The sequence below is a fragment of the Pleurodeles waltl genome, chromosome 9 (assembly GCF_031143425.1).
Source record: "Pleurodeles waltl isolate 20211129_DDA chromosome 9, aPleWal1.hap1.20221129, whole genome shotgun sequence".
Lineage (NCBI taxonomy): Eukaryota > Metazoa > Chordata > Amphibia > Caudata > Salamandridae > Pleurodeles > Pleurodeles waltl.
This window is the reverse complement of record NC_090448.1, coordinates 879,469,745-879,486,774: the sequence shown is the minus strand read 5'-3', so window position 1 is coordinate 879,486,774 and position 17,030 is coordinate 879,469,745. Positions and strand designations below refer to the sequence as shown.

General features: G+C 42.6%; 1 protein-coding gene across 1 annotated transcript in view; it reads left to right on the top strand.

Moving 5' to 3' along the window:
- TDP1 (tyrosyl-DNA phosphodiesterase 1) overlaps positions 1–17,030 on the top strand; it is a 787,135-nt gene that overhangs the window by 549,459 nt on the left and 220,646 nt on the right. Inside the window, exon 14 of the mRNA XM_069208192.1 lies at positions 14,864–14,966. Within this exon, the coding sequence (XP_069064293.1) occupies positions 14,864–14,966 (103 nt within the window). The remainder of the gene's footprint in view (positions 1–14,863; positions 14,967–17,030) is intronic.

Here is a 17,030-nt window from a genome sequence, read left to right as displayed (position 1 = left end):
ATAGAGAGTGTACAGTGGTAGGTGAAAGACTAGACATTCTTGTGTTGAATCTGGCCCTTTTTGCAGGGTTATCCCTGAACTGTTTGCCTTCTTCCTCATATTTTTCTGACTTGTCTTGTTTGGCTGTAGGACTCTGGGCACTTTACCACTGCTAACCAGTGCTAAAGTGCATATGCTTTCTGTCTAAAATGTGTTGGTGATTGGTTTATCCATGATTGGTATTTTTGATTTACTAGAAAGTCCATAGTATAGTGCACCAGGTGTGCCCAGGGCGTGTAAATCAAATGCTACTAGTGGGCCTGCAGCAAGGATTGTGCCACCCACATGAGAAGGCCTGCAAACATGTATCAGGATTGCCGTTGCAGTGTCTGTGTGTGCAGCTTTTAACTGCCATGTTGACCTGGCAAGTGCACCCACTTGCCAGGCTCAAACGTTCCCTTTTATTACCTGTAAGTCATCCCTAAGGTAGGCCCAAGGTAGTCCCTGGGCAGGGTGCAGTATTTAAAAGGTAGGACATGTACTAGTGTGTTTTACATGTCCTGCTAGTGAAATGCTGCTAAATTCATTTTTCACTATTGCAAGGACTATCTCTCTCATAGGGTAACATGGGAATTAACATAAATATATTTTAAGTGTAATTTACCATTGGGAACAGATAGAGAGATGGTGTTTGGGGGTTTGAACTCACTAGTAAAAAATAATCTTTTGATGAAGTTGTTTTTTGAATTGTAAGTTTAAAAATGCCACTTTTAGAAAGCGGGCATTTTCTTGCTTAACCATTCTGTGCCTTTGCCTGTCTGCTGAATATAGGTCTGGGTCGGGATGACAGTTGGGCTGTTTGTGCGTTCACTCTAGACAGCCACATATAGGGATCTGAGGTGTACCTTGCATATCCCGATGGGTCTTCCTGATCTAGAGTAGTGGGAGGAGCTGACACTTGCACCTGAATAGGGCTGTGTCTGTCCTTACACAAAGCAGTCTCCAACCCCCTTGAGTGTGTCCGGGGCCAGGGCAGGAAATGGCAGGGCCTTGTGCACTACAAAGACTTCTCTTTCAAGACAGAAATGGGTATAAGTACTGGGCCTCTGACCCCACATAGTTAGAATTCTTCTGTACTGAGGGCATTCTGCCAGGAAGAAGAGCTGGATGCTGTAGGAGGGACTGCTACTCTGCCTGTCGCTCTGATGTACTGGCCTGCTGCTTCTGTCCTGGAAGTGAAAGGACTGGACTTTGCTTGCTTCATCCTGCTTCCATAGGTTCTCTGAGGGCTTTGACTCCTTTTAAGAAGTCATAGGAACATCAAAGACTTCAGCTGCCAGCACCTGGGCTCTTTCTGAGAGCCGTGACTTGCCAACTGGTGCTAAATCCAGTTCCTGGGCCCTTGGCAGTGAGTTCTGGTGCAACCAAGAAGAAACCAAACACATCGTCTCCAGAGCGACTTTGAAACAGGCCCCACTGTCCGATTCTGCGCCACTGCCTGCACCGGAGCTGTGGTCCCCGCTGAGCACCGCAACCGTGACCGACACCGCAGGCCCAACACCACCGCAGCGCTTCCAAAGTCCCACCACAGGGTGAGTCCCAAGTGCTGTGTCACCAACGCTCGTGACACCCAACTCCGCTGTAGCACTTGTGGCCCTGTGGTGTGATGCCTCGCACCTTGATTTGTTGAATTCATCGACCTCGCCGGATCATAAGGAGCCGCCACCGACACTGTGTCACCTTCCCTGCAACCATAAGGAACTGACGCCTCACCTACCCTGCCTAGCAGTAGGGAACTAATGCCTCACCTCCCTAGTAGTAGTAAGGAACCAACGCCGCACCAGCTTCAGTGACAGCCTGACTCCGTGCAGCATCTTTGTTTTTGGTCTAATTTTACTCAGATAAATATTGGCTATTTTTCTAAACAGATGTGGAGTACTTTTGTGGTGTTTTCACTGTGTTACTCCCTTACCCGGACTAGAGTGAGGGTCCCTGCTTGGACAGGGTGCACACCACTGCCAACTAGAGACCCCATTTCTGACATCTTGTTCTAGAATCACAATCACAGTCACAGATTTTGTTCTTCTAGACTCTCTGGCAACAAGGACTCAATCAATGTTCTACCCCAAGACAGAAAACCAGTTGGACTGCAACCATCTGTAAAATCCACTGAGCAATATTTGTGAGAGACGTTTTTCAGGTAATAATCCATCCCCTGAGACATTACACGGATAATTAGTGGAATACCAAAACCTTTTCATTAATGTATAGCATACTCAAGTACACTGGAAAATGAGGAAACTATTTTAAAGATTTATTTTAAAATCAAATTTCTAGGCTAGTGCATATGGTCTGAATTGCAACTACATTGAAGACAAATGCCAGCAGCAACATTTACTAAAAGTGTAAATAAAAGGTACATTTGCAACATGATCGTAGCAATTCTACCCTCCATTGTGGTACTTAAGGTAATAATAGCATTGCAAAAACCAAAAACAATTTTCATTTTCAGATGAATCACAACTGCAAACCTCTCTGAAGAATAAGGTTCATGTTTAATATAATAGCAAGGCCTGCTCTTGTTCTTGGTGTCGTCGGCTTGTAGTTCAGTGAACAGAGTCTAAATGCCTTAATTCCCTGTAAACATTAGTTAGAATTGCTGATATGATTCTGCACTGCCTGTCCAGCGGTCCCTTGTCATGAATATTCCCGTACGCCTCACTCTTCGTGTTTGGCTTTTATTACAATATTTCTTTGTTTTTAAAACTCGCAGAATAAACAACTTACAGAGAGTGGCTCAATTCCCTTTCACTGGTTTTCATTCTGTGAGGCTGTGTTCAGGAAGCATCCTGAAGAATGATGCAGGAACAACAAGGGTCGTTGTCCACGGAAGCGGAACAATGCTTTCCTGAACTAAGACCCTGTTTTTCTCTAGCTTAACCACGCATGTCCGGTACAACGAACATGCATGGTTAAGGCAGAGGAAAACAGACTCCGGATCGGAGAGGACGCGGTCAGGTAAGTGGGGCTGGGGTGGGGTTGGGGGTTGGGTAATTTGAGTTTTGAGGGGCAGAGGCAAGGACGGGGGGGTTGGGGTAATTTTAAGTTTTAGGGGCAGGTGGGGAGGTTGCAGTAGTTTTAGGGGGGTTGGGGTAGTTTAGGTTTTAAGGGCGGGGTCGCTGTAATTTTAGGGTCAAGGGTGGGGGGTTGGGGTGGTTTTAGGTTTTAGAGGCGGGGTTGCAGTAATTTTAGGGGTGGGGTTGGGTGGTTTTAGATTTTAGGGGCAGGGTTGGGGGGTCGCGGTAATTTTAGGGGCAGGTTGGGGTGGTTTTAGGGGTGGGAGTGGGGGGTTCGAGTGTTTAGGTTTTAGGGGTGGGGTGGGGGTAGGGATAGTTTAGGTTATAGGGGCAGGGGTGGGGGTTTGGGATAGTTTAGGTTTTAGGGGCAGGGGTGGGGTAGTTTTAGGTGTTATGGGCAGGGGCGGGGCTGCAGTAGTTTGTGGGGGTGGGGGTTGGGGTAGTGTAGGTTTTAGCGGAAGGGTGGGGGTCAGGTAGTTTTATGGGTGGGGTTGGGAGTCGCAGTAGTTTTAGGGGTGGGGTGGGGGGTCTGGGTAGTTTTAGGGGTGGGGGTCAGAGGGTTTTCATGCTGGAACTATGCAATCCATTCCATGCATGCCTTTACAAAGAATGCCTTTACAACGTAAAATCGTTGTTAAGGCATTCTTGGTAAAGGCATTAATGGTAACAATGCAGTCGTGGTTCCCACCGCGTTGTTCATGCATGCGTGGTTCCAGCATACGTTGTTCCGACCTATATTCCTGTGTTCTTTTCAACAACAATAAACGAGGCACGTAGATAGCCACCTTTCCAAAACTCTTCAGAAATCAATAACAAATAATATAAAACAGAACAGGTCAGAGCTTCCCACACCCCAATTTGTAGAAGACAAAATTTTGCAACCCACCTAGCCTTAATAGGCACAGGCTGGGCGATTTCTTTAATGTAACTAAAGCAGATTGTGGTAGTGCACTGTCATTTACAGACAACATTTTTCCCATTGAAATGAAGACTACATTTGCACAGAAACAGTTTTACTGATGAAGCTATGTTGCACACAAATGATGTGTGGAAATCAAGTTTCATTTTGTGCCCCACCAATTAAAATGTCTTATTTTGTTTTGACCCTAATAAAATCTTTGTTTCCATCACACTTCAGAATTACAAAAAATGTGCTTCATTTTTGCATTCCAAACGGTTGTATTTTAGGGTTAATTTACATGTATTTGCATTTTGTTCTGTCACAAAAAATGACATCCTACAGCTTTTCCTTTTACATTTCCTGACCCCAGCAAGTTTGTTACATAATTCACTTTATTTTTCATTCTCTGCCTGCAGTGAGAGGAGTTTGTAAGCAGCAATCTCCTTGTTAAAAAAAATAAACAGCAATTAGTCAGAAGTCACACCTTACCTTTATCCGATGTCTTTGAAGCATATCAAATGTGACAAAATAAATATTGAGCTTAAATTCATCTTTATTGCTTGAACTGACCCGAGCCACTGAAAATGGTCACGAATCACAGTTTAGGAAACACTGCTCTTGATTGATTGATTAGCACATAGTAACTCAAAAAGGGGAATACCCAGGAGAGAAAGAGGTGAGTTCAACATTTGGTAGATGTTACTGGCTTCTGAGCAAAACTTTAGGCCTGTCATTTAATTTTATTTAACAAATAAAGCACTGGGTAGAAGGAGGAGGCATAAGGTGAAATCAAAACTAGATATCCTTGGTGTTCGGCAGTGCAGGCAATCAGTTGTCCTGGAAGCAGGTAAATGAAATTGTGGGGCCCCTGCACTTAAAACAAAAAAAAAAACATTAGGCATTTGATTACTTTATGCTTCTCCCTTATGTGGCCTGAAGCCAAGCAGCGGTAATGAGGCTTGAAAAGTCTCGGAGACAGTAATGGCTCTGCCAGACTGCCCATTGATCTGCTGAACTAAAAGGCTGTCTGATGCTTTGACTTTAATCCTCCACCACCACTGTTTATTTGCTGTTTTAATTAGATCGATCTTCCAATATGTCTTGCTCGGAAAGAACTGAATACTGAGTTCTGCGGTTTTGTGAACATCTTCGCCCTGCAGATGTACTACAGGGCTCCTCCATGAGAAGGTTTCGTTGCTTGTGGTCCCGGCCACCGGAATGATGCGTTTCTGCCTCATTTTCCACTTAGTTAGGAATTTGCTGCACTTGCCACATAATCCATCATGTGTAGCCTATTCTGCCAATATCAGCAAAGAATTTGTTTCTAGCTCTAACGGAGCAAAAGTAACTAAAACATGGTGACTCATGTTCCTGTGCAGTGGAAGACCTTTTACCAAGGTTGGCTGGTAATCTTTCATTTGTTTATTGCTGTATTTGGATGTTAAACTAGTACTAATACAGTGAAATCTGTGCCCAGACAGTGCGTATAAAACTCACAAAATAACAACGTAATACTATCCCAAAACGTGCCGCATTACGCTGCATAATTTGCCTTTCTTTGCTGCCTAATTTAGCCAACACTAGTGGATAATTTGTTTCTACCCTGATGCATAATTAGAGTGTCCCGGCTTATGGTGCAGAATGTTAAACATTTGGTTTCCTCTATATTAACATGTATGCATGTAGATGACCGAGCCACATACAAGCAGCTGGTCTCGTGCACAAGCTCTTAAATTCTGATTACTCACAGGGCATGGCAGGCAAGCTGGAGATTTCAGAGGAGCATATATTCACTACAGCTCGAATACCCTTCTCCTTCAAACCCCTCTTCGACAGAAAAAAAACATGCTACAGTCCTTGGTTGTGCTTTTCGGGTCTGGAAGTTCTCTGACACCCATCAAATGCATCTTTTCCTCTCTTTCCACTGTTCAAAGAGAACTTAAACCTTTCCTTTTGGACTAATACATGTATTACTTCCCACTCTATACCTCACTATCACCGAGCTCATATAACAGTGATTTGCTTTTTTATAGTAATAACAGTTTCCCGCTACACACTAGTATATACAGATTTGATATTGTTACATTGTCCACTGCTTAATTTATTTTCTCCAGTGTGGATTTCATTCTGTTTGTTTTTGTTGAGACTTTTGGCTTGTTTACTACCGCTATCGCCACTTGGCACTTATGTCTCTTTGTTCACAAGTCAAGCGATTGGTGCTTGCGGGCATTGTTTGCACTATATAAAAGAAGCCAGTAAATAAGTGGATTGCAGCTTAAATATAATGGCAGTATTCCCTACCTTTATGAAAAGTTGACCAAGGTGGAATTTCAATTCTTGATTTCTGGGCTGATTTGTTACTTAACCGTGTCTGCTATCCATATTCCAAATCATTTTGGTCAACTCTCAGGCTTCGGTGTATTTGCTGTGGAAGAAACGCTCTGCAAGTCTTGACTGTGACAGTGTTCATACAAGAAAGTGTTTCCAGTTTCTTATATCAGTGCTGGTTGTTTGTATTCATTAGAATGTACACCTGTTGTATTAAGACGATTTCCCACCTTCAAGTAGCTAAGGATTGGGTCAGGGCATAGAGGTTTGGTTAGCAAGGAAGGGAAGATGTTGATCTGCGCATGTAATGACGAGGCCTTATCTTGAATGCTGTTTGCAGTTCTGGAAGCTTAATTTCCAGGGGATTGAACCACAAATAGGCAGGCTAGAGACTGTGCTCGGGTTCTATGGCGACAGCCTTGAGAATGGAAAGATGAGAACAATGGGTGCGTGACAGGCCGCAGACATGCACATTCTGTAGGCGAACAAACCCTGTAGGCGAGCTCAGTATGGCTCATTCAAAGAGTCTTCATTAACATAGCAGTCACTTAGACTGAAAACCTGAAAAATTGTAGACCTAGAATCAATATTAGTAAATATACTGCCAGTCAAAGGTTAATGAATGTTTGGGATAAACTCCTCAGTGAAATTGGTCGCTACAAATAGTGTAAAGGTCAGTGGACAGACAAAAAGGCCTGACAGTACTTTTAAAGCCGGGTGAAGCTGGAGACCATGAAAGGTCTGCGTGCCAGTGCTAGACAGAGAGAGTTATCAGGCTGGGGGCTCTGGCGATTTTCGTTGTCTCTGTGTTTACATATCGTATTCATAAAGATGCATTTCATGTAATGAAAGTAGTAGGCCACAGTAGAGTCACAGTAGTTAAAACAAAATATGTCTTCCCTTATCGGTCTCTAGGACATGGCTCACTAAAATGTATTAATCAGTGAAAGCAAAAACTACAGCACAGTGGAAACACTGTAACGCATAAAGTAAATAATCCCTCGAAGTAATGTAGGACATAATCTGTTAAAACAATTTAAAACATCAAAACGTATCTTAATATATCAGAGAATTTTGCAACAGTGATCAAGGCAGACATGGCCTGTAGATGATGAAGCTTTGTCAGTGCGGCGGACCCTTTGATCACCATGTGGAATAATATTGATTAGTGGAAACCCAGTAGATGTAGAATGAATGCACCCCAGAGCTTTGGGATACAATAGGGATGACTGGGTGAATGGTCTGACACAGAGAGCTCTGAAAGATGAGTTGAAAGTATACATAAAGGAAGGCTAGGATGTAATCTTAACCCCTTCTGGCAGTCTCTTTATAGAACTAGTGGTCTATAGAAAGGATTTAAAGGAATCTTAGAAGCACAAAGGTAAGCTGTTCTTTGAACACAATTTGCAACTTCCTTGCTTATGGCTTATTTCAAAGCTCAGGTGTATTTAACCTCTTAGCTGCTGAGCCTTCCCCCAACCTCCCCCCCTCGTGCTGAGCTCTTTTTTGGCTATTTGGGGTAGTTTGCGTAGGCCTACATAACTTTTTGTCTACATAAGCTATCCACGCCAAATTTGTGTCCTTTTTTTTCCAACATCCTAGGGATTCTAAAGGTACCCAGAGTCACCTGGAGGAGACCAAGAAATTAGCCAAAATACACCAAAAATTCAACAAAGGGTTTGCGGTGCTAAAATCACCTTCTTCCCAGCTTTCAGGAACAGGCAGAGTTGAATCAGAAAAGCACATTTCTCAACACAATTTTGGCATTTTACTGGGACATACTTCATTTTTACTATTTTTGGTGCTTTCATCCTCCTTCCAGTTAGTGACAGGAATTGGTGTGAAACCAACACTGGATCCCGGAAAGCTAAGTATTTCTGAAAAGTAGACAGAATTCTGAATTCAGCAAGGGGTCATTTGTGTAGATACTACAAGGTTTTCCTACAGAAAATAACAGCTGAACAAATTCATATTGAAATTGAGCTGAAAAAAACTGCCATTTTTCTTAGCGTTTTACTCTAACTTTTTCCTGCAATGTCAGATTTTTTAAAGCAATATACTGTTACGTGTGCTGGACTCTTCTGGTTGCGGGGATATATAGGGCTTGTAGGTTAATCAAGATCCCTAGGCACCCATAGCCAATAAATGAGCTGCACCTTGCAATGGGTTTTCATTCTATACCAGGTATACAGCAATTCATTTGCTGAAATATAAAGAGTGAAAAATAGGTATCAAGAAAACCTTTGTATTTCCAAAATGAGCATAAGATAAGGTATTGAGCAGCAGTGGTTATTTGCCCATCTCTGAATTCCGGGGTGCCCATACTAGCATGTGAATTACAGGCCATTTCTCAAATAGCTGTCTTTTTTACACACTGACTTACATTTGGAAAGAAAAAATGTAGAGAAAGACAAGGGGCAATAACACTTGTTGTGCTATTCTGTGTTCCCCCAAGTCTCCCGATACAAATGGTACCTCACTTGCGTAGGTAGGCCTAATGCTCGCGACAGGAAAGGCAACATGGACACATCACATTTTTACATTGAAATCTGATGTGTTTTTTGCAAAGTGCCTAGCTGTGGATTTTGGCCTCTAGTTCAGCCGTCACCTAGGGAAACCTACCAAACCTGCACATTTCTGAAAACTAGACACCTAGGGGAATCCAGGATGGGCTGACTTGTGGGGCTCTGATCAGGTTCTGCTACCCAGAATCCTTTGCAAACCTCAAAATGTGGCCCAAAAAACACTTTTTCCTCACATTTCGGTGACAGCCGGCACTTAGGGAAACTTAACAAATCTATACATTTCTGAAAACTAGACACCTATGGGAATTCAGAATGGGGTGACTTGTGGGGCTCTCAACAGGTTCTGGCACCCAGAATCCTTTGCAAATCTCAACATTTGTCTAAAAACCCTTTTCCCTCACATTTTGGTGCTGCAAAGTTCTAAAATCTGAGAGGAGCCACAAATTTCCTTCCACCCAGCGTTCCCCCAAGTCTCCCGATAAAAATGATACCTCACTTGTGGGGGTAGACCTAGTGCCCGCGACAGGAAATTAACAAAAACACAACGTGGACATATCACATTTTCATAAAGAAAACATAGCTGTTTTTTGCAAAGTGCCTAGCTGTGGATTTTGGCCTCTAGCTGAGCTGGCACCTAGGGAAATCTATCAAACCTGCACAGTTTTAAAAACTAGACACCTAGGGGAATCCAAGATGGGGTGACTTGTGGGGCTCTGATCAGGTTCTGTTTCCAAGAATCCTTTGCTAACCTCAATATTTGGAAAATAAAACACTTTTTCCTCACATTTGATAGAAAGTTCTGGAATCTGAGAGGAGCCACAAATGTCCTTCCACCCAGCATTCCCCAAGCCTCCCGATAAAAATGGTACCTCACTTGTGTGGGTAGGCCTAGTGTCCGCGACAGGAATAGATCACACAACGGTCAATGTTGGTACTTACATGAGGCAACTGTTTACCCTGGGGTGATCCGTTCCTTACGCAGGCACTAGGTATAGGCACTCAAGTGGGGTAGTGTTTTTATCAGGACAGGTGAGGAATCACTGGGTGGTAGGAATTTTGTGGATCGAGGCATATTCCTGTAGTTTGTGTGACAGAAATGCAAGAAAAATAGAGTTTTTATTCAACATTTCAGGCGTCGCCTTCATACTCAGATACCGTCAGCTGAACCACCTACATGGACATATCACACCACCTACATGGAAAACCTTGCCTTCAAGATACACATCACAGCCAGCTTCCCACTGTGCAGAACCCTCATATACAGACCACCAGGACCATGCATCAGTTTCACCAGGGACATAATGAACTTGCATCAATGCCAGCACCTCCATCCTCTTTGAGGACCTTAACTTTCACCTAGAAGACCACTCTAACCGAAACTTTATGGCCCTTCTAATAAGCCTCTGAAACCTTGACCTCATCCAGCACGTTACCAAACCAACCCACATTGCAGGATATCTACTGGGCTCAATTTTCTCCTCAATCAGCAACATCACAGACAAGCCAGAAACTTTGACCTAGAAAGACCACACCATTGTTAGTTTCACCAGGCCCTTCCACCACCACCATAGACTTACCACTGCTGGAACCACTAGTCACAAACAGAAAAGCATTACAGAAGAGGAATGGACTTCCGTCTTGTCAAAGCACCAGCACAATCAAACCAACTACTTGCTGAAAGCCATCAGGAATCTCAGCCGCTGGATCACCATATGTGCAGACACTCTGGCTCCCCTCAAGCGCAATCCAATGGCAAGAGCCCAACCACAGGCCAGTTGGCACACTGATGATCTCAAGCTGATGAAATGCTACTTTAAGCAGCTAAAGCACAAATGGAGAACAAGTCAACCACCACTAATAAGGACATATTCAAATCAAATCTAAGACACTAACACCAGCAGATATGAAACACCTAGAGCATAGCTCTTGCAGATCGCATTGACGCCTCACTAACGGTAGCAAGGAAATCTTCGCCATCATCAAAGACTATACAGCGCCTCCTTTCATCACCAGCAACATGAAACCTCACAAGACCTTTGGAACAAGCTCTTGTAATTCATCTGTAATAAAATCAACCCTATGTACAGAAATGCTGACCTCAACCAGACCCCGTTTTGTCACAAATCAGCTTCCCATCAGGGTCAAAGAATGTGCCCTGACCTCATGGCTTTCTGTCACCACCATCAAAATCACTACCACCATAAAGACCATCCCCTCAGGGATGCCCATTTGAACCTTGCTCCCACCACGCCTGCAGAAAAGGATTCCTACAGGGACGTAGCTTGTTTTGTTTGATTGGGGGTTTTTAGCTTCAGATTTGCCGACAGTCACACTGGTACTTCAGGAGTACGGAATTCCAGTAGACCGACACCCAAGACATATTGTTTGGGGTCAAGTATAAGTTTTCATATTTAGTTTGTCCTTGTGGCAAGTAGGTCCCCCCCCCCTAAGTATAAGCCCTTTATCTGCCAGTTTACAGTACCACATTATGAATCAGTTAAAGCCGTTTTCTACAGTAAAGATAACATTTGTGGCCATATGTTAATGATGTTCGAACTTGTATTTATGGTTCATTAATGCAAAGCCTTTATTATTAAGGTGAGCATGCTAAGAAAATGTTGTGAGCTCAGACAGCACTACTGATAGTAGTTCCATTATAAAATGTGTACACACATTTTCAAAGTTTAACAATATGAGGCTACATATAATGCTCCTTGAATGCTCTCTGATTAGATTCAAATACATGCAAAATGCAGAAGCTTCTAAGCGATATTCAGGATTCTTTGCTTCCAAAATCAAAACGCTCCTTAAAAAAGGCAAGTAGGAAAAAAAAACTTTCGCTAAACTTCTGTGAAATTTTAGGTACCATTTCTTGAAGCATCATTTAGTAAAATATGTTGAGGCATGCCAGTATTTCCAAAAAATATATCCAGAATGGGAAAATCTGTGTAATCAGTTTCAACAAAATTATAGGAAACATTAACATAAGCATTGTCAAAGCCTATAGGTTTGACCTCGGTTGTTAGCCTTTTGGGTTTGTTAACGGGTATCTTGTTTTGACTTGCTTTTTGTCAAATGGTATTATTGTGGCCTTCGCTATTATACCAAACACTGGCAAAAATAAGTTTTAGTCTCCAAAAGCAAACATTCCTGCTGTAGTTCTTGGCTTTGAACAAAACTACTTTGTGGGCCGATATGCTCCTTGCAAAAGAGCACTATGCTGTCACTCATAGTGAAGCCAGCCAATAGACGGAGAGAGAGAAATGTAATGAAAACAAAAAAGGTCTTGCTTAATGCCAGACCTGATTAGGGGTGCAATTCCTTAAAGGAAGTCACAGAAATGCATCCATGGTATATGTCCTTGCATTGGTGCAGATTTACTACTTGTGAATTACCACGAATTTACAGAAGGAGGCCAGGAAATGGTTATCCTAGAAAATGTTTGTGAACTGCCTTTTAGCTCAAGCAGATTTGTACATTTAGATTTGCTCATGTGAAAATCTGTTGAGCATTTACAAGTTCATTCTTCCTCCAATTACCACAACACCTCTGAAGCTAAGCCCCTAGTCTCCTACTGGTCAGCGATGTACTAATACCCTTCCTCAACACCTCCATCGACTCAGCCGCATTTCTAGACACTTGGAAACATGCTACTGGCATGCCTCTGCTCAAGAAACGATCCACTGATCCAGCCATGCTTTCCAACTACAGGCCCATCTATCTCCAACTATACGCAGCAAAGGCCTTAGAGAAATTAATCAACCGACCCCTCAGCAACCTACAGCTCCTCAACACTACGTAGTCTTGATTCAAGACCACCCACAGTACAGAAACAGCACTCATTGCTGCCACATATGACAGCTGCATGATTGTTAACGGACGAGAAATGGCAGCTCTGAACCTCCCTACAGCATTTGACATGGTCCCACACCGCATCCTCATCAGATGCCTTTATACGATTGCCATCCAAGGGCCTGCTCTCTGCTGGATCTGCTCCTTAAAGGATAGAGCGCATGTGTTAGCCTGGCACCTTACTCCTGGGAAGCCAGAAAACTCATCTGTGGAGTGCCTCAAGGTTCATCACTCATCCTGACGCTCTTCATCGCATACATGGTCCCTCTGGCCAATGTCGTCCTCACACACAACATCAACATCTGCCACACCAACAATGCACAACTCATACCATCCTTCTCCAATGGACAAAACCCTGAACACAAGAAACAAGTGCAACGCATGCATGGCTGTCGTCATTTACTCAATGAAAGCTAACTGTCTGAGGCTTAAAAACAACAAGACATAAGTAGTGATGTTAGGCAAGAGCACCTTACCGTAGGACTCCAACTGGTGGCTGCCAGAACTCGGACCCACACCCTGCACCCATGCCAGAAACCTCAGAATAATCATCAACAGAAAACTGGACATGACAGCACAAGTCAATGCCATCACTGCATCCTGTCTTCACACCCTGAAGATAGGGAGATGTTCAAATTGCTCTCAAGCAACACTAGAAAAACAAACTCTCATATCCTAGTCATCAGCAAGTTGGACTTTGAGAACAGCCTCTATGCCTAAATCACCAAGCAAATCACTAGAAGACTGCAAACCAATCAGAAATCTGCATCCAGATTCATCCTCACTCTTCCATGCAGAGCTCACATCACCACACCTCAGGGAGCTTCACCAGCTCTTGATACACAAACATGCTTATTTTACACACACCTTCAAGGCACTACACAACTTTGGCCCTACCTACCTGAACAGTCTAATCTCCCTCCACCAACCACACAAACACCTCAGATCGTCCGTACTCCTACTCACACTTCCCACGCATACACAGAAGCAGATCAGGAGGACAGGCATTCTCTAACATTGCTCCTGAAGCATGGCACGGCCTCCCACTCAACATTAGAGCCTCCTCCTCTTTTCTTGTATCTTACAGGAAGCTGAAGACCTGGCTTTTCAACTAACCAACCTACCATAGGCAGGCCTATGCATACACACCTGCCGAGTGTCAGGATACCCTCACTGTTGATAGTGTGTGTTACAAATACACATAAACTGGCTATTTATGTGTTTTGCAGAATAAATTGCCTTTGTAAAGTTGCATTTCACCTGTTATATATTGAGTAACTGATCAAAATAAGTCTCCTGGACCTTTTCCAGAGTTCTTTGATTGACCACTGCAAAAGAGGTCAAGTCTCTACAAAGCCTGGTCAAAATACTCTCTCAGCAGACTGATAATTCTGATCCTTATGGATAATTTCCATCTGTTTAAAATGGAGTTTCTACCATTTCAAGCAATTTCACAAACTAGAGGATGGTTACGCTTCAGAACCGTCATTGATTTCTACTTTGTTCGATGACTTCAGTGCAAACAAAGTGGACAGAGAGAAATCTTTAGTCAGACAGGTACTCTGTTGCAAACATGACAGATGGCATTATTGCAAGTGCATTAAATCGTAATGCACTCGCAATGAGGCCAACAGCATATCTGTCATGTTTGTTACTGAGTACTCTTCTGCTAAACTTTAACTCAGGCCCATTATTACTAGGAATGAACAATGGTAATGATTTCTCCTACTGTAAAATGTATATCACAATTGCTTACTGTTGATTAACCTTTTACAAATGTGGAAGATATGCCTAATTGTTTCTCTAGCACATTTCTTATGCTTATTATAACTATTCAGGTGTCCCTTTTAGGCACCATATATGTTTAGAAGAGCAGTGATAACCTCTTGAGATATAGATATATATGTGTGTGTGTGTATATATATATATATATATATATCTTTCAAACTGGTGTTGCTTTAGTAAATGACCATGTGCAAGGAAGGTGTAGAGAGGCAGCGTTGGTGTTCCTGCTCTCAGTTTTCTTGGCTACTTTACTTTTCCACTTCTTCAGCAATCTACACGATGTTATTTGTGGGGGGTTCCTATTAACAATGTACTATTCCTTCCAAGGCTTTTTGTTGGCTTTTTGTGTTTGATGAAATGTTTGCCCTCATCACACGTCCCTTCAACTTTTTCTTTCCTTTTTGTGATTCTTCTAGTGCAAATCTTTCAAAAGCTGCCTGGGGATCTCTGGAAAAAAACGGCACCCAGTTAATGATCCGCTCCTATGAGCTTGGCGTCCTCTTCTTGCCCGCGGCATTTGTAAGTTGCTTATCTTAGTTTTATTTTCTTGTAAATGTGAACAACTGGAAGCCTCGTATCCTTTCTGCTGGAGCCAAACTGCAGTATGGTTGTAAGTGGATACGGCTATCCGATTCAAAGGGAAATTTCTGAACCAAATCTATAACCGAAGTGCACCAAACTCAAAAAATTGCATGTGGATTTGTTAGAGTGATAGACTAGTTAAGATCTTTGGTGCAGACTTGGTTTCTGGCAAGATGCATACCAATCTCCTGATTCAGTCCTAACTCCATTGTTTTAAGGCCGCAGCACTGATATGCCAGTTAAGAACCAAAGGACACCCTTTTCTGGAAGTGTCATGGTTGCCACGCCTGACGGGGGCACGTTCAAATTTTTTATTTAAACTGTCTATGACTTACAACATTAAATCAAGTTTAAGAAAAATTGCTGCATTCAAGTTTTGGAACAGGAAGCCTATACCCGGGATAGGAGCAAGTTTGGTCCGTGCCCCAGCAACCACCACTCATTTATCCCATTTACTTCTCCAGCTTTATTGCCCATTAGCTCAACGGAACTACCTTTATATAGCCATTAATTTGTTTGCCACTGCTCTGTGCACCCTTGCATCCTCAAACAAATAAATAATGTATAATAAAAGAATAGTCAGTGGGGATGGCGCTCATACCGTTTCTTTTAAATATTGTAACATACTTTAAATTAATGCAACCTTAAATGCACTTTCAAAATACAAAAATGTATTGGTGTGGTTAAGGCGCCAGGGTTTGGGCTAAGGTTATTATAAGGAAATGGCAGGTTTTACATGTTTAAAAATATCAACGTTAAATAATAAATACATTGTGATTAACATTAGAATGAAGTCGCCATGTATTACAAAATAAGCCTGAATTCATTTTTATATGTTTACCATTATTATGTTTAGCATTAGGGCGATGGGAAAAGTGTATTAATTTAAAGTATGTTTTGTGTATAACCATTACACATCTTTTATTGGTAAAGCTGAGTCACATATTTCTAATTAATACTGAAGTATCAGAATCTGGGTTAGGCATTATTGATGAGTTCAATAGGTTTTTAATGCTAAAAATCTATGTTGGTAATGGAGCACAAGGTAAAATGGTAGAGGTGATAGTAGAGAAGGGGTTTGTAGGAAAAGTAACCGTATTTATCCCCAGTTTGAGAATTCACTCTTCTCCCTGAAGGAAAACAGACCACCCAGTAAGGCGGCCCATACTTAAACGTGTAGACAAGTGTGATGGGAGCAGTTTTGCTGGCCAACTCGAAGTAGAAACAAGCATTACAGGTAGCAAGGAATACATGAGGTTTTATAGACACTGCTACCTCAAAACCAATAAATACGGGTTGGATGATCACAAGCGGAGTCCATCTTTTTTTTTTACATAACACAAGGCGAAGATTTACTCAAAGAAATCTCATTTTGCGCTTTCATTGTGCATCCGTCACCTCCACCTCGAGTTTTCTGTCGATTGTAGCAATTTCCTCTGACATTCGGTCTCTCTCCTGCCAGGCACTGGATGCCCCATTGTACGTAATCGCAGAGAAAGAATGCGGTCCTTACCTATTCATGTATTTGTGCTTTACATAACAGGCCTGGTCTTCCGTCGAGGAGGTTGCACGTTGCTAAGCAGCGACGGCACTTGCATGCACAAGGGGCTTCCAGTAAATGGCAGCGTGCCTTCCCTTGTTTTGATATTAAAGCGGTGGGTTTGCTTAGTGTAAAATGCTTGCTTGACAGAACTCACTTTAATTGCCGAGCCATAGGGATTGCCACAAGTGAAGATTAAGGGCAGCGCGCGTTCCATTATGTAATGCAAATATTGCGAGGAAATTAAAATGGTAGCCTCCTGCCTTTAGTCGTGCTATAAAAAAGACCCCGGCGTTGAAACAACAGTAGCTAATTTGTGTAATCCGTTAAAACCACAGTGAGGTATCTGATATCGCGGCAGTCATGTCCAGACTCAGAACTGGTCTAAACTGGAGCATTCACTTTATTTGCAGGTTACAGGGAGGCCCGCGCAATACGCCTATCATGAGCACAAATGTTAT